The 16359-nt window shown below is 37.5% G+C and overlaps 2 protein-coding genes across 4 annotated transcripts; one reads left to right on the plus strand and one right to left on the minus strand.

Moving 5' to 3' along the window:
- The first annotated feature begins 189 nt into the window (after positions 1–189).
- On the plus strand, positions 190–6283 carry LOC122023776. Of its 3 annotated transcripts, none has more exons than XM_042582091.1 (12): positions 190–428; positions 516–603; positions 798–897; positions 1002–1075; positions 1181–1252; positions 1435–1512; positions 2199–2320; positions 3742–3814; positions 4496–4557; positions 4629–5012; positions 5687–5786; positions 5871–6283. In XM_042582091.1, exons 1-12 carry the CDS (start codon positions 343–345, stop codon positions 6069–6071), a joined length of 1440 nt encoding a protein of 479 aa, XP_042438025.1. In that variant the 5' UTR covers positions 190–342; the 3' UTR covers positions 6072–6283. The 3 variants fall into 3 exon arrangements, 2 of the variants coding, with proteins under 2 accessions (XP_042438025.1, XP_042438026.1); XM_042582092.1 differs by having other exon boundaries at positions 5692–5786; positions 5871–6012; XR_006123229.1 differs by lacking the exon at positions 5871–6283 and having other exon boundaries at positions 4629–5471.
- An 880-nt stretch (positions 6284–7163) lies between these two features.
- LOC122025735 lies at positions 7164–11282 on the minus strand. The gene is made up of 7 exons (XM_042584602.1): positions 11127–11282; positions 10818–10903; positions 9780–9920; positions 9520–9682; positions 8627–8735; positions 7856–8060; positions 7164–7603 (listed from the first exon to the last, which is right to left on the minus strand). Exons 1-7 carry the CDS (start codon positions 11245–11247, stop codon positions 7502–7504), a joined length of 927 nt encoding a protein of 308 aa, XP_042440536.1. The 5' UTR covers positions 11248–11282; the 3' UTR covers positions 7164–7501.
- Positions 11283–16359: the final 5077 nt, after the last annotated feature.

Below are 16359 nucleotides of genomic sequence, written 5' to 3' on the forward strand. Positions count from 1 at the left end.
CAGAGAAAGTGCTCAACAAATCCACGTGTATATATAGATGATTGTGTTCGGCGAAGCCCTAATTCGAGCCAACAAAATACTTCGTGGGCCGATTTATTGGACTCAATCACGGCCCAAGTTTAATACTTGGGCTTCCATGTGCTGTGTAAACGGTAAATGCAATATCATTAAAATACGAAACCTGAGATGATCCATATTTTCCCTCTTCCAATCACAATCCTTCCGATCTCAATGCCTGAAGAAAACCTAGGTTTACATCGCGTTCGCAGAATCCAGAAGCGAAGCCTCCTTCCGGTTGCCAGCAAGCATTTTTAGGATCATTTTCATTGGTGGTGGTAATTCATGGCGAGGAAATCCAGCAACAGCTGCTGCGCCATCTGCGAGGGTTCCAATCTTGCGTCAATTTGTGCGCCCTGCGTTAACTATAGGTGACTGCGCTAGTTTGGCCACATATAATTGGGCAGTTATGGAAATTTGTCGTTCTATGCTTATGCTTTTGCTTTGAAAAATTTCAGATTAAATGAGTACAGTGCCTTGATGAAATCTCTGAATATCGTCCGTCAATCTTACTATTCCAAGCTCTTCGATTTTCTTGAGAAGAAGGTTCGTTATCGTGCCTATTGATATTGTGGTTCGAATCAGTTTACTTTTGATCATTTCGCCCTTCTTAATTATATCATCATGCAAATAATTGTCTCACTTTAAAAATTTATTTTTGGCAGCATAAATTCATCTTCTATTTTAATTTTCTTTTGGTGGATAATTAGGTTTGATTTGTTTTCATATTTGGTCAACAGAGAATAGCAGATGAGCAAAATAATTGGATATCGGATCAAAATGAGAAACTCAAGAAATTGGAGCTGCGGCTAACCTACTTAAAGGCGAAACGTGTAGAAGGTTGGTCTTTCTCTAGGCAATGAACGTCAAGCATCCTTGCTTGTGTCAAGGATGCTTCATTATCTCACACCCTATTTTTTTGAACTTTTCTACTGCTGTTACAGATAAGGCTAAGGTTGCTGAACAATCAAATGATCTGAAGTCGAAATACGAGTCATTAGAATTAGCATTTGAAATAGTGAGATAATGACCTTTTACTGTTTGCGCCCTCTGATTCTATATTTTCTGCATTGATATGAAGCTTTGTCTGAACCTTGCGTTACTTCTGACTTACCATTTTTAGATAAAAAAGAAGCGCACAGATGTATTGGATAAATTCAATACTGATCTGATATACAGCCAGCGGTCAGCTTATGTAAGATCCATTTTTAAATGGTGATGTTTAAAATTTAAATGCATTTTTAGACTTCTAAAGTTAAACACAACATGTTGCTTCTGTGGTTTCACTATTCTTAGTTTCTCGTATGTTTTATCCTCATTGTCTCTTTGCCTATTATTGTTTTAGCTGACATGAAAGAACTTTTTTTTTTTTTGCAGGTGGCTATCACTTCTGAACTTTTTCATCGGCAGTCAGTGATTGTAAAACAGATTTGCAAGATCTTCCCTCTGCGCAAGGCAAGTACTAATTGACTCTTTGACATGATGACTTTTGTTGATGTGATGGATTGGCTTCATTTGCTAAGGGAGATATAGCCCTAAATGGATGTTCGTGTGCTTGTCCTTTGATGAAGTGCTTATTGAGAACATGATGTTATTTTAGTTTTCCTTGTATTTAACAAGTTTTCATTTTGCTATCTACATTATAATATATTTGGTTGTCTTATTATCTGCCCAAGTAACACAAATGGAAAGTAAACATCTTGGAGGAGTTTACATTTAGAAAGATGAACAAAATCATTTATGCATCAGAAAACTGCATATAGAATCTATTACCAAGACAATAAATGACATTTTTGTTAATTTTAAAGTGATACATTTTGAATGAAGTAACCAATTACAATATGTATCTTTTTCTTTTCTACTATAGCAGGATGTGTGTTTATTTAATTGCATGGAGTTTTTGAACAATGATGCCCAACATTTGTTTTTTAATCTTATCTATTGTATTTCGGTTCACATCTTTCTTTCATTGCTATTTTGTTTAAAAATATATATATATTTTATTTCTGAAGATCTAGTTATAGGTTCTTTCTCTTGTAATGATCTGAGCATGTGCAGGTGTACCATTTCCTATTACTTATTACAATTTTAATATGTCTAATGTGCAAATGACTGATAGTGTTTCTTTTATTGATTTACAGGTGAGCTCAGATGGAAAAAAAGATGGATCAAATAGCATGTGTGACCAAATATGCAATGCTCGCTTACCTAGAGGATTGGATCCACATTCTGTACCTCCTGAACAGCTTGCAGCTTCTTTAGGGTAATTCTCCATGAATTCATGTTAAGTTTTATGCGTATCTTTTTTCATGATTCTTATTCTATGTGAATATATATATGAATTGAAGTAATTCCCAAGGTATTAGTTTAAAAAAATTTAGCTATGCACTTATTTAGTATGGCATGAAAAGAAGCTTGTAGAATCATTCACTATTTCACCTAAGTACTTAGTTAGGAAAATGTATCTTTCTTATTATATATGTGGATGATATTATCATTACTATTAGTGATGATTCTATTGGGACTTTCAAGATTAAACACTTGAATAACCTTAACTTCTTCAGTATAGAGCTTGTTACACTAAAGGAAAAGCATTTACATTTCTCAATGGAAGCATATACTTGAGAAGGTTAGCATGCTAGGAACCAAACTAGTTGACATTCCTATGAGTCCTAGTGGCAGATTGGTACGAGGATAGAAGCCACTAATTTATTACAGAAAGTACAGAAGATAATTAGAGTGCTGAACTACCATAGTTACAAGACCTGATATTTCAGTCAGTACGAGCAATTAGTCATTAGAAATCTCATGTTTCAGGATTATCTAATAAATTCTTCTCTAGATGATCAAGATCGGGCTACTCCATTCTTTCATGAGGTAATCTAACATCTGTAAAGACAAGAAACAGACTATCATAACTTGATTGAGTGCAATTGTAGAATATAAGTAAGACCCTAGCTACGTATTATTTTATGTGAGTTAAAGATGATGACTAAAAGTTGGGACATTAAACATGCTCTTTTAAAGCCAATGAAATTGTATTGTGATAGTCAAGTTGCAATCCACATAACCTCTAAGATTAAAGGAACTGAACAAACCACATAGAGCTCAACGGCCACTTCATGTGAGGGAAAGTGTAGTCTAATAGAAGTGCCATTCTCATTTGTTTGCTCTAATATTGGCTATATTGTATTTTTTAAAATCCTTAAAGGATCCTAAAATTGAGAGCATTTATGACAAGCTAAGTTTCCACTTATACTGAAAGAGCCTCAAGAGAACCTTATAAACCTTATTATAAATCCCATTACTACTATACACTTATGTAATTACAATTAATAGTAGAGGATTGTAAATTTTTTACATTGATGGATAATATATATCAGCAGAGGGGACTAACTTGGGAAATATCCCTGATCTTTCCTCTTACAGTATGAAACTCTTGCAGTAGGAAAACACATCTGCTTGTTAACTGTTACATGTAGAGAATCTGCAGCATTTGCTATGTTAAGTTCTGGTAAATAATTAGTATTACATGCTTGCACACGGTTGCTGCATCAACTTATCCTGCTCTTACCAACTTCAGGTGGTGTTAATTTATCTACCTTCAAATATTTGTGTTTGCGTATTCTTGATGGTGCATAGCTCTATTTTTCTGAATTAGATATTGTTTTGCATTCCAAACAGGTACATGATTCAATTGCTGAATCTGATTGTTCCAATTTTGGCTGCTCCAGTTCTTCATAACTCTGGTTTTGCGGTAAGCTATATTATCTCATTACAACTACCAATGAATAACCAAGATCCAGTAACTTTATTCAGGTCTCTTGCTTCATACCTGAAAGACAAGCTAACATTTTTTTTTTCCTGGAAAAGACTACTTAATGTTGGATACTTCTATACAATTGTTACATTCTTTTTCACGATGAAGTTAATGCCTGAAATACTATTTATGGTTTTCTTCAGAATCATATAAAATTTAATTAATATGAAAGTGTGGCAAAAGAAGGGGAGTCTTGGCGCAACAGTAAAGTTGTTGTCGTGTGACCTCGAGGTCACGGATTCAAGTCTCGGAAACAAACTCTTAGAAAAAGCAGGGTAAGGCTGCATATAATAGACTTTTCCTCAGGACCCATATTAGCAGGAGCTTCGTGCACTAGGCTGCCCTTTGTGAAAGTGTGACAAAACGTAGTGCTTGCCTGATTTATTATGCTCATCATTGCTAAATTTACTTTTGATCGAACACTTATGATTTATTTTTTCCGCTTGCAAGTTGATGAATCAAATGGTAGATGTTGTAGCATATTTTGTACATTTGAAGTATCTTAGTATGTTAATGCTATATCATTTCTGCTGGACCAAAGTAAAAAGAAAATTACAACACTTTCTGCTACTGTATATCATCATATCTCCTTCAGTGTAAACTTATCTCTTTCTACAGGGGTCATGTTCACGGATATGGCAACGAGCCTCATATTGGGATGCTTGCCCATTCTCACAGAGGTACTAAATTTGAAGGAATTTTTATCCTATATTACTGACTATACAACACATTTGATTTCTCTATTTTGCAGCAAGGAATATCCACTTTTCATACCACGACAGAGTTTCTGCACTTCAGGTGGAGAAAATTTGTGGTCTGATAGAAGCTCCTCAAATTTCGGTGTTGCTTCAGTAGAATCTGAAAGCAGACCTTATTTAGAGAGTTCCAGAAGTAGTAGTTTTAATTATTCCCTTGCTTCACCACATTCTGTTGAAAATCACACGGACCTGCAGAAAGGAATTTCCTTACTCAAGAAAAGTGTGGCAGGCATCACAACATATTGGTATAATATCTTGGATCTGGATATGCCTTCAGAAGCTTCTACCTTTGAAACATTTGGTAAATTGTTGGTTCTTCTATCATCTTCAAAGGAATTACAGTTGATCAGAAACTCTTTGAAGATGGCTTGCTCAAGGTGTGAGTTCAATGTTTTAATTACCATGATCTTGTGGACTATACATGTCTTTGGAACTCATTCGGCTTTTTCCCTGTTAATTTTTGTAGTCACCATAGCTAAGAGAATGGTTGCATCTACAAATAGTTTGCCTATCTCTGATTATTTTGCTCACTGGTATATAACTTTGCTATTTTTGCCTTCATTGTACAATAACCATCTTATTAGGTAGTGACACTGTGGAAGCAGTCTTAATCGGATGTTTGCTGTTGACCATTATTTCAATCCTTCTGAGATGAGGAGATGCAGATTAATGCTGAAGTCAAATGATTTATTATGCTGTTTTAGCAGGCAAACCAAACGCCGTGGTTTATACTTTGATGTGCTCTTCTTCTTAGGAATCACAGCTTTTTCTTGGGAAGATTAGGATGATTGGTAGCATGATTGAAGAAATTGACTCAGCAAAGCTTATCCCTTCATGTTAAGTTATAATGGCCATCATTTCTCTAGTTTCAATTGCAACTTACAAGCCCCTTTTGAGTTGTAGGTAGTTTGTGTCCAAGTTATTATTGTTTAGAGGCACTGACAGAACCGAAAGATTTGCAAAATGCTGTTTAGAGAAGTTGACAGAACTGATATTTTAATCTGAATTACAATCAGTTGTTTAAATAATTATTGACATCACTTCTATGCAGCTCAGAAAAACAAGCTCAGCAGCTGAAGAGTTCTATGTGGAACGAAAGCTCAACAGTTAGTCCCTCAAGTAGCGTAGTCGAGGGCGAACAGTCCATACTGGTCAGCTTTAGTAACATGCAAACTTTGTGTTCTTCACTAATAACATAGATAAGATGTCTAACTTTGTTTTTCTCTGCTGATCAGTCAACTGTTGATGATAACGACCTCTCAAACTCCAACTCAAGTTTCATCTGCACAGCCGAGATGATTGACTACGTAAAGCCCAAAAGCCTCGAGGAAGGGTGGGACATCGTGGAACATCCTACATTTTCCCCACCCCTATCAGAGACCGAGGACGTTGAGCACTGGTTGCGGGCTATGTACATAGATGTCACAAAGAAATAGAGGTATCTTTGTCCTGCTGTCCATAATCTTCATTATTATCTCATGTATCCATTTTTTCCAACCGAAAAAAAATATTCTACATTCATGTGAATAGCTAGTGATCTTTAGATTAGGTGATGGCCGTGTTTGTGGCATTTTCTGAAACTGGAATCGTCAGGCCACAGTAAAATGTTTATGGTTTATGAAGTAAATCACCAATCATGTAGATAAAATAACTCACTGGTAAGTTGCAATTGCTTTGCCACTGTGTGCATAGTAGAAGATATGGTAAACTGAACTCCTTCATCCACGTACAGAAGTAAAGAACGTAGTGAAGCTTCTTGCAATAGGTTGTAAAAATGTTTGTTTGAAGTGTTGTACTGGTTGGCCTCACGGAAAATCACAGTGAATTAACTTTTTGGTCATGTAATGGAAATGAGTGGAATTTGTTTCGTAAAAAATGGTTTTTGCTAGTATTTGACTTCTGGGAAAATCATAATCAATTAACTTCTTTTTAGTTGGAGGCAGTGGTGGAAGTTATTTTCTTCATAGCTTACTCCTCACAGACCATTGAATTCTACTTGTTCGCTCGGCTATGATGCAGAATAACAACGTACTGTTCTTCGTCAAGATTAAGTCGAAATTGACACCTTGTTGATCGCTAAGGTCGCTCGATACTTTTCATCATTTGTCACCTGGCAGAAGGGGGCTGTGTTGATCAATGTCATCCATGGTCTTGGCATCATCAATTGTTTCATAATAATACTAAAAGGAGAAAATATTTTCATTATAAAATACTCAATTTAAAAATAATAATATCATTATTATTTTACACTAATATTTCGTGGATCAATTAGACAGTTCGTCATCAAAACATTGTGGCAAAAAAAATGAATACGCTCGTCCCCAGCGCTCCTGTCAGCCCGTCCCAAGGTCAATACGAAGGAGATAAATCACGGACGGCTACTAACTTTTAGAATAGTGACTAGCACAAAGAAAATATTTATCTCGATTTTGCTAAGATTCGAACCTTAGACCTCATTGTGACAACACTTCATGTGCTAGCCACTAGACCCATCCGAGGAGACATTTGTCATCGAAACATGTTCCATATAAAATAACGAAATTGATGCTCATCATTTATCTATTACAATCACCATCGCCTTCTGTTGGTATAAGTTGCAATATATACATACGTACACAAATGCCTACACAACATTACATATACGGCATTTCAAGGATCTAGGTATTAGTATAGAACACTATTGGTTGCTCTAAAACCTATACAACCTTATTTTGAATTGGAAACATGGAAGTACCATGACGACACTTTGAAATAGTTGGCTATAGAACATTAATTGCACTCAAAAAAGAGCTGAAGAAGTGTTGTTTTGCCTTCAGAAGCTTTCTATCCAACACTAGTAGCCTTCGACGGTTTTTGGTGTATCGAACTAAAGAAATCCAAGTCCTGCTAGCTCTTTGACATGAGCAGGTGGAAGGGGTGGTGGGCACCAATCTTTAACTAAACCATCAACATCCTCGACTACATACTCCTGTTTTTTATGTTTGGAAAAAAAATGATCAGGCATCGTGAAGGAACTTAAAAAAGAATCAAAAACATAGCTTTAAGGTCACAAAAACTGTTGCTGGAAGCAACAATTGGAAAAATATAATATAAAACAGTTTGATCATTAGGTAATATTTATGCTGGAAACTACTAAAGCAACGAGTCTGTATATCACTGTTGAATGTAAATGATCAAAGGTGATAGGCGAACTAATTAGTATGCAAAAGGGGTGACTCACTCTCATCAGCAATTGTTTTCCGCGTGTGTAAAAATGGTGCTTCCAAATTTGTCGGCCGAAAACTGATGCGATGGTAATGGCGTACAATATGCTCATGAAGGGGATAATCACTATGACAAAAAACTCCATAATGAACATCAACTCTAGCCAAGCTCGATCAACTTCTGCCATGGATCCATAGTAAAATGCTTTGATACACTCACTCCTGCAGAATATGTCCAATAAATCCTTGAACAACAAAGACATGTATATAGCTGAAAAGGGAAACAAGTAAACAAATTGATGTAGCAATCAGATGGGTTAAGGTCTTAAGGATAGGGCAATGAATGAGCTGAGCCAAGCTTGACTGAGCTCAAGCTTGGTTAGCAAAATACTTATCAAAATTGAGCTTGTTATCAAAGCTCAATTAGTCATTGTCGTGCTTAAAAGTTAGTCAGAATAATGATCTAATAAATAAATTTTATTATTTTCTCACTTTTAATATATTGTAAATAATATAAAAATATAGAAATTGTGCGATATGTATAATATTTTTAATATATTTGCATGAAATAATGAAATAAGATTTTAGATAAGTTAATAAATAAGGTTATTTACAGATCAAATTTAATTCTAAATCAACCATGGTTTGACTTTACTGCCCATAAAAGAATCTTTCAGAAATTGCAGAACATGGATATAAAGATTTACAGGAGAAATTCCAAGATAGAATTCCATCTACGATGAATGTCTGACTTCAGAAATAAGTAAAAAAAAAAGTCAGATAAATACCAGGATATGTTGTCTTGATATGATTGAGGGTTGCGCTTGAGTATTCCTAGATTATAGCAAGCCATGAAGAATCCGGAAAATCCAAGAAGAAGGCAACACAGTAGCACCACTATGAATACAAGAACAAATAGTAAGAACATTACTACAAAAATAGAGCAGTACTCTCTAAAACAACATTTGTTTAAGAGTCCAATAGATTCCAATTCATAAATATATGCTAGATATATATCTTCTAGAGACAGATTTTTCCTCTAAAGGACTAAATTAGTTAGAGAATTTTCTATGGCTCGTTTTAGTGAAAGTTCAGCAATAATAAATCTAAAATCAGCTAGTGTAGTATTCTTTTCATAGTTTTAAAGAAAAAAAGTGATCTAAATGCAACACAATCCATTGTTTCAAGAGTCTTCAAGAGTGATTTGTTGACTTGACTGACTACATATAAAGATGCATCTTGATTTCCATGGATCTGAAATCATTAACTATTTGGCCTAAACGAGCATACTCTATCATAGAAATGGTATATGCTTCATCCTGTTTGCCAGTTATGCTCCCATCTAATTCTTGTTTGAACATCAAGATCAAAACAGCTATCACAACAAACACTATTGATTACTCTCCCTTCCACAGAGGGGCATTTCCGTTAGGTGTTTGCAGGTTAATTAGCATCAATTCCTGCTTAAATTAAGAGTGACCAACTCTTGGATCTGATTTTGCACTTCCTTCGAACAAAATTCCAATTTATAAATACATTTAAAATAACATCACTCTATTCCTAGAAAAAAATGTATGTCTCACCAAAAATTCAGAACTGGATTGTGTTAACTATCATTATGATTTCGTCATCATAATCATCAGCATCAGCAATTGCATTAGAATGGATAGAGGAAACATACCAAGACCATAATAGACATTGAATTCTGTAGCATAAACCCTGCCTAACGGCCACCAATAGTAGAAATAGTCGTAAAAAGTTCTACCATGAGAGTAACTGAATCTGCCAAAATAAGTCTGGGTTCCACAAACCAAATACCCGATACTTGCCAATAAACAGATTGTCTGGAGTAACACAATGCGGTCATGTGAGAAAAACAAACAAGATATGATGTTCTCTACATAATAATGAATTAATAGGACCAAGTGAAAGCAAACCTACAATTTGAATCATTGCAAATAAGCATAGTATATTTCGAAACTTGAGGAACTGGAGAATTCTCCCTTTTCTTTCTGGATGAATATGTATCCTTAGATAGTAGGGAGCTTTGCAATCTGTACAGTTGGCAAATGCATATCTTTCCTAAACAATAAGAAATTTCTGCACTCAGATATAATGGGAGAACATTTTTTTTACAAAAGAAATAAAACAGAGAATGTGTACCATAACACAAATACAAAAATTGCTAAGATGGCTTTTGTCAAATAAGATCTAGTTCATTACTTAATATTCCTTCTTGAATTTGACATTTCATGACTAATCAGCAAGTCTATTCCCTTAACAACACCAGAGAGACTGAGAAACTACTGTAACTATTATTCATACCCAAATGTCAACACCCATGCTCCATGCAAGTTATTTCTCTTTAAATGCATGACTATGTTTATTGCTTGAAATATGTTTATAGTCCAAGCAATCAACTAAAAGCACTTGTTCCCACTAGGTACGAATATTCTAGAGGTTGACTTCTGAGTGTGCATGAGTTGTGCTCCAATTAGGGGAACTAAGAGAAAAGGCCATCTACCTATTATCAAAAAAAAAAACTAACTAAAAGCCCTTGTTTGGAATCAAAGTTAATTATTATTTAGTCTACGCCAATATGACTCTTAATAGTCTTGCATAAAGCAACCAGTCAACCATTGAGAAAAAAGAAATTCAAAACTTTCTCATCCAATCTTGATATCTTTTGTGATGACTCTCAAATTTTTCTAATTGTCACTCCCCTCGAGTATTCTTCACACCTCAAGCACTGAAAAATTCCGCCAAAAAAATTATTTCACAATTAACCATGAGATTATCCGTATGTAATTCCATCTTTTCAAGTGTTTGGCTTATCAAAGAAGCGAGCATATTGTGTGCTAATATATCCATAAAAAAAACACCACAGCTTAACATGCAAATAACCATCTTTAATTTCAACCAAAATAAAAATCAGATCTCTCTAGGAAAAAAGAAGGATTAGTACTTTTCTTAACTCACCTTTACAGCCCTATGATAGTTCAAGCATTCTCGGTGGACGAACTTCGAAGATCCCTCGCATTTGCAGGGTGAAATGAGATCCCTTCCTGAAAAATTTACAAAAGAAGAATCCGAAACAATTCAGAAACCCATTTTTTCTCGAAAAACCCGTCATCCAAACCACAAAAGATAAACCCCCTTCTGGCTTATCATTTTTTTTTTCTTTTTTCAATCTCCATTAGAACTCAAGTGGATGAACCAAGACTGATCGAAAAACCGAAAGAGGAGAGAGAAAAGATTGGGAGAAGGGATTTGAGGGAAGAAAATCACCATCACTTCTGAGGCAGACTCGGCAAAGGATTTGACTCAGCCGCCCAGCCTCCAGCTGGTCTACCTCATCGGGAGCATCGAGGGGCTCGGACGCCACAAGGGAGCCCTTCGTCTCCGCCATTAACCAAGAAGCGAAGAAGAGCAAGAGCAAAGAGCCTCCCCGGCTCAAACCCGAATATATAGATTTAAATAAGCAATATTCAATTAGCCCCTTGAAATTTGGGTCGCTGCCGTTACAAACTATTGCCATAGAATATTTCATAAAAGGTCGTGCGATTCAATAACTTAAACTAAATGGATTTACTAAACACTCATCTAAATATATGTAAAAGATAAAAGGGTTCAATTGCAAATTAGTTCAAGTAGAAAGTAACGATCCATTCCCAACGAGTTTGCATTTCCAAAACGGAGAGGGGGTTATTGTAAATTCAGTAGTTCAGATTTGACGTAGGATTACGACAATTATTATTATTTATTTATTATTTATAATATATGGTCGGATAAGTTTTGGTCTCAAAAGTCAATTCGTAAGAAATGCTTTGACTTGGTAAAGGCCAGCAAGTCAAACCAACAATTCCTTTGCATTTCTTCTGCACGTCAATTAATTCCCGTCGTAATGTTTCCAGCTGGAAAATAAAGGAAAATAAAGGAAAATTGTTATCCACAATAAAGATAGGAGTGTAATCAGGCAAACTGAATCGAATTTTGAATATTTGAGTTTAATTTTTTTATAATTGAGTCGAACTCAAATTTTATTTAATATTCATGTCTCACGAGATTACTCGAATTTTTATTAAGTCTAAATGAAATTAATAAATTTAAATTTAAATATTTAATAAAAAATAAATTATATATTTAGAGAAAATTATAATATTCTTATTAAAATTTATAATTTTATTTTTATAAATAAATTTAATATATTTGTCTATATGTTTCTATAAATTTAATATCAAAATTATTTTTTTATTTAAAAATTGATTCATGAATGTAACGAACATGTTCACGAGCTAACGAGCCGAATATTATGAAATTTGAGCTTGATTTATTTATCTTAATGAGCCTTGTTAAACGAGCTCATATCGAATCTATCTTCAAATAACTTATGAGAGGCATGATTCATTTACTTCCTTAAACAAATGTAATAATATTTATAAATAAAAAATATGAATAATATCAGTAAATAAAATTTATAAATTATATTTATCAATTCGTAATCATATAAAGAAACTCTGACTAATTTGACTATCAAAGTTTGAGAAGGGAGAGAGTGGAGGTGTTGGTTTGGTGCAATTCAATCATAAACTTTTTAATTCAAATATGGTTCACGTCTAAAATGAGAATATATCAACTAACCAATTTAACTGTCAACTAACCGGATTAACATTCAATAAAACACTAGTTGGGACATAAAATTCCTAATTCTTTACAATTTTAATAATTCTGAGATTTGTTGAGAGAGAAGAACTCCTGATAAAAAAAATCAATCCTTCGCTCTCAATTTTAATCAGATAGTAATTTTGATCTAACCCTGATAAAAAAAATCAATCCTTCACTCTCAATTTTAATCAGATAGTAATTTTGATCTAACCCTAATTAGTTATGATCCTTTCATAAATTTATCATCTCCATTAGATTATAATTTAGGTCAGAACGGACAGCTGGAAGTCGCATGAAGGCCATCAAAAATGGGCAAGTGTCCAAGTTATCGACGCTGAGCGGGGGCAACCTTCAAGTGATATTCGACAGTCCGTTCCGATCCAAACTATAATTTATTGGAGATGATGAATCCATGAAAAAATTACAAATAATTATGATTGAATTATAATTATGATCCGACTACACTTAAGAATAGACTATTCCTTAGTCCACCTTTTTAATGGACCGAAGATCTGGTCCCATTTGTTCATGACATATACCAAACAGAAGTATCCTTGCCGAAGAAAGTTTTCATTGACAGTGTACGGTAGGTGGCTTCATATTTCTATCCTGAATTATCAATCAATGTAATATTATACTTTTCTATAAGATTCATATCAAAATATTTTTTTTTCTACTCATAAATAGGTTGAAATGCTCTAATTTTCATGAAGAACTTAATAATATTATGGATCATTTATAATCATGCATTTTCTGGTTGGTGAATTATTTTTTTAATAATATAATACAATGATATTTAGATACTTTGATTTACCGTAAGAATATAATAAAAAATCATTAGTTAAAATAGTCTTATTTCTTTTAAATTTTTACAATTGAAGAGTGTGGCATTTGTCAAATTGTAATTGTACTAAGGCATTTGAAAGTTAATATATGTACCTCTTTAAATAGTATGTTATATTAATAATTTTTTTTAATCAATATACATTCATATTCATTTTAATATTAATATTAATTATTTATAGGTCTCATTATCCATTATTCATTTTATTCTTTATATCCATTTTTTTTTTCATTATTTAAATTTTTTATATAAAATCCATCCATTAACCGCGTTCAATTGAACGTTGTTAATGTGTGCGAGCTATAACACCTATACACATTGATTTATAATACTATTTGGATATTGATCTGGCGGTACGGACGCGGGACCCCCTTTGAGGGGAATCAACACCACGTGGAGGACAAAAGTCAAGGGCAGTGTGAGGTTCAGCCGACCGGAGAAGGGGGGACCGAGCGGGGTATAGGCGGAAGCAAAGACAACCCGACGGGGAGTCGGGTCTCCGACGCTCATGGTGAATAGGGTCGCCGGGCCGAGCGGGTAGCCCGCTCGGCCGAGGCGTAAAGCAGTAATGCTGTGAACAGTTTCATCCGAGCACACGACCTGGAATCTCCCGAACGGATCAGTACCTATGTCCGGTCGGACGTGATGGGACTGCCGAGTGGCCGGACGCTCGGTGCAGGGACAGAAGAGACAAAAGAACAAGGGAAACATCGGGGAACATCTTCTGACAACAAGCGTGTTCGACGACTAACCCATACGCAGAAGCCCATGACGGAAGGTTCTACTGTCCCATCAGAGAGGTGCTCGGACTGTAGCAGTATGGTGTCAGGCAAGCTCCTCTGACAATCTCATACTGAGGTATTGTAAGAGGACACGTATTCGCCTCGGTATGTGTGCATAAGTCTCTTCACAGCTCTATATAAGGGTCCTCACACTTCGCCGGATGTACGCATTCTCTGATATTCGAAGTCACTTCCTAGTTTCCTCTTGCCTGACTTGAGCGTCAGAGGGTCGTCGCCGGGAACCCCTTCCCGGCCCGACTTTCTTGCAGGTTCACCGGGGACCCCTACGACCGGCTGCAGATCCACGTCATCAGTCCGGAGAGCACCACGTGCCCAGCGTCCGTTGATTCAGCGTTCAGACAGGATCAAATTGGCACCGTCTGTGGGAACGCACCTGCATCCGGGCGGAAGCAATGGACGAAGCTGGACGACCGCATACGGTGATGCTCTCCACGGAGGAGCTCGACGCTTTGATCGAAGCAAGAGCAACTAAGCTTGTGGAACAACAGAAACAGAAGGTGCAAGCCGAGCGGATGGAGCAACAAGCGACGTCTGCGTCGGGAGGCCGAGCGGAAGCACCACCGGCAACAATTCCATTTCATCGGGCCCTATTTCGTACTCCTCCTGAAGCCGCAACAGTTTACCGTGACCGAGGATCTTCGTCCGATGAGGCGCCCAGACTAGACAACAAAAAAGGCAAGGCTCCCCGAACGGACGCATCCCCCGAGCGGATCAACCGGCAATTTTCAGAGGTCATCCTGCGGGACCCTCTGCCAAAGCATTATGTTCCACCGGCGATCGGGGAATACAACGGAACCACCGACCCGGACGACCATCTGGGTAAGTTCGACAACACAGCTACCCTACATCAATACACAGATAGATGGAGTAAAGTGCCGGGTGTTCCTCACCACCCTCTCGGGATCGGCGCAACGGTGGTTTCGGAGGCTGCCGGACGGATCCATTACAAATTTCAAGGAGTTCCGCACGACCTTCCTCCACCATTTTGCAAGTAGTCGACGTTATCAGAAGACCAGTGTCAGTCTGTTTGCCATCAAACAAGAGCCCAGGGAGCCGCTCCGAGCTTACATCCAGCAGTTCAACCGGGTGACCATGGATATTCCAACGCCCACCTCAGAGACGATGATGAATGCGTTCACACAAGGCCTCGTGAACGGTGACTTCTTCCGCTCACTCATTCGGAATCCGCCCCGAGACTACGATCATATGTTACACCGGGCTAATGAATACATTAATATGGAGGAAGCCCAGACGGCCCGAAGAAAAGAAGCTCCAACCAAGCGGCCAGCCCCCGCCGAGCGGAAGACGCTCGCTGGCCACCGGCCGCCCAGAGGACCTCGAGCTGAAGTAGTCCGCCCCCACCACGCAAGGTCCCACGTCGTTCAAGAGGTAGCTGCCGAGTAGCCCAAACCAAAAAAGAAGATATGGACCCCGATGTTTTGCTCGTTCCACCGGACGGACACACATAACACAAGAGATTGTCGAAACCTTCCCCTGATCGCCCACCCCGTTCCCCGGGGTGGCCACCGTCGATCGCCATCATCCGACAGGCGACAACGACACTGTGAAGCCGATCGACGACGGTTGCCCGAGCGGTATCATCCTCAGAGGCACGAGGACAATCCCCGGGTAGCTAAGGAGTGGCCTAGGCCGTCCGCACGGGAGGAAGAAAATAGAAGCAACACGTCCCGCGGCAAAATCAACATAATAGCTGGCGGGCCGACCGGAGGTGACTCCAACAGAGCAAGGAAGGCGAGCATCAGGCAGCTCCAGATTCATGCGGTCGGCTGCAGTCAAGAACGGGCAAGCGGGCTTGAAATCAGCTTCGGCCCCAGGGACCTTGAGGGAGTTGAAGTGCCACATGATGACGCCCTCCTCATCAAAGCGGTAATAGCTAACTATACTATTCACCGTATTTTTATCGATACAGGCAACTCGGTCAATATTATCTTCAAAAAAGTCTTCGACCAACTGCAAATCGATCGAACCGAGTTGCTGCCCATGACAACCCCCCTCTACGGGTTTACGGGCAATGAAGTTCTATCGGTCGAACAAGTCAGACTGGCTATTTCGCTGGGAGAAGAACCACTCAGAAGGACGCGGACTGCCAACTTCGTTGTGGTCGACTCTCCTTCAGCATACAATGTTATCTTGGGGCGACCAGCGCTCAGTGAGTTCCGAGCGGTCGTTTCCACCTTCTACCAGAAGA

Source organism: Zingiber officinale, chromosome 9B (genome assembly GCF_018446385.1).
Source record: "Zingiber officinale cultivar Zhangliang chromosome 9B, Zo_v1.1, whole genome shotgun sequence".
Taxonomy (NCBI): Eukaryota; Viridiplantae; Streptophyta; class Magnoliopsida; order Zingiberales; family Zingiberaceae; genus Zingiber; species Zingiber officinale.

What these genes read in the sequence shown, in the direction of transcription:
- LOC122023776 (XM_042582091.1), top strand. Translation starts at nt 343, where the DNA reads ATGGCGAGGAAATCCAGCAACAGCTGCTGCGCCATCTGCGAGGGTTCC. An exon ending in ACAGCCAGCGGTCAGCTTAT is followed by an intron (nt 1,253 to 1,434) that starts GTAAGATCCATT and finishes TTTTTTTTGCAG; the next exon opens with GTGGCTATCACTTCTGAACT. An exon ending in CAGCTTGCAGCTTCTTTAGG is followed by an intron (nt 2,321 to 3,741) that starts GTAATTCTCCAT and finishes CATTCCAAACAG; the next exon opens with GTACATGATTCAATTGCTGA.
- LOC122025735 (XM_042584602.1), bottom strand. Translation starts at nt 11,247, where the DNA reads ATGGCGGAGACGAAGGGCTCCCTTGTGGCGTCCGAGCCCCTCGATGCT. An exon ending in CAATGTCTATTATGGTCTTG is followed by an intron (nt 8,736 to 9,519) that starts GTATGTTTCCTC and finishes TTGTATTCATAG; the next exon opens with TGGTGCTACTGTGTTGCCTT. An exon ending in TATCAAGACAACATATCCTG is followed by an intron (nt 8,061 to 8,626) that starts GTATTTATCTGA and finishes CATATTCTGCAG; the next exon opens with GAGTGAGTGTATCAAAGCAT.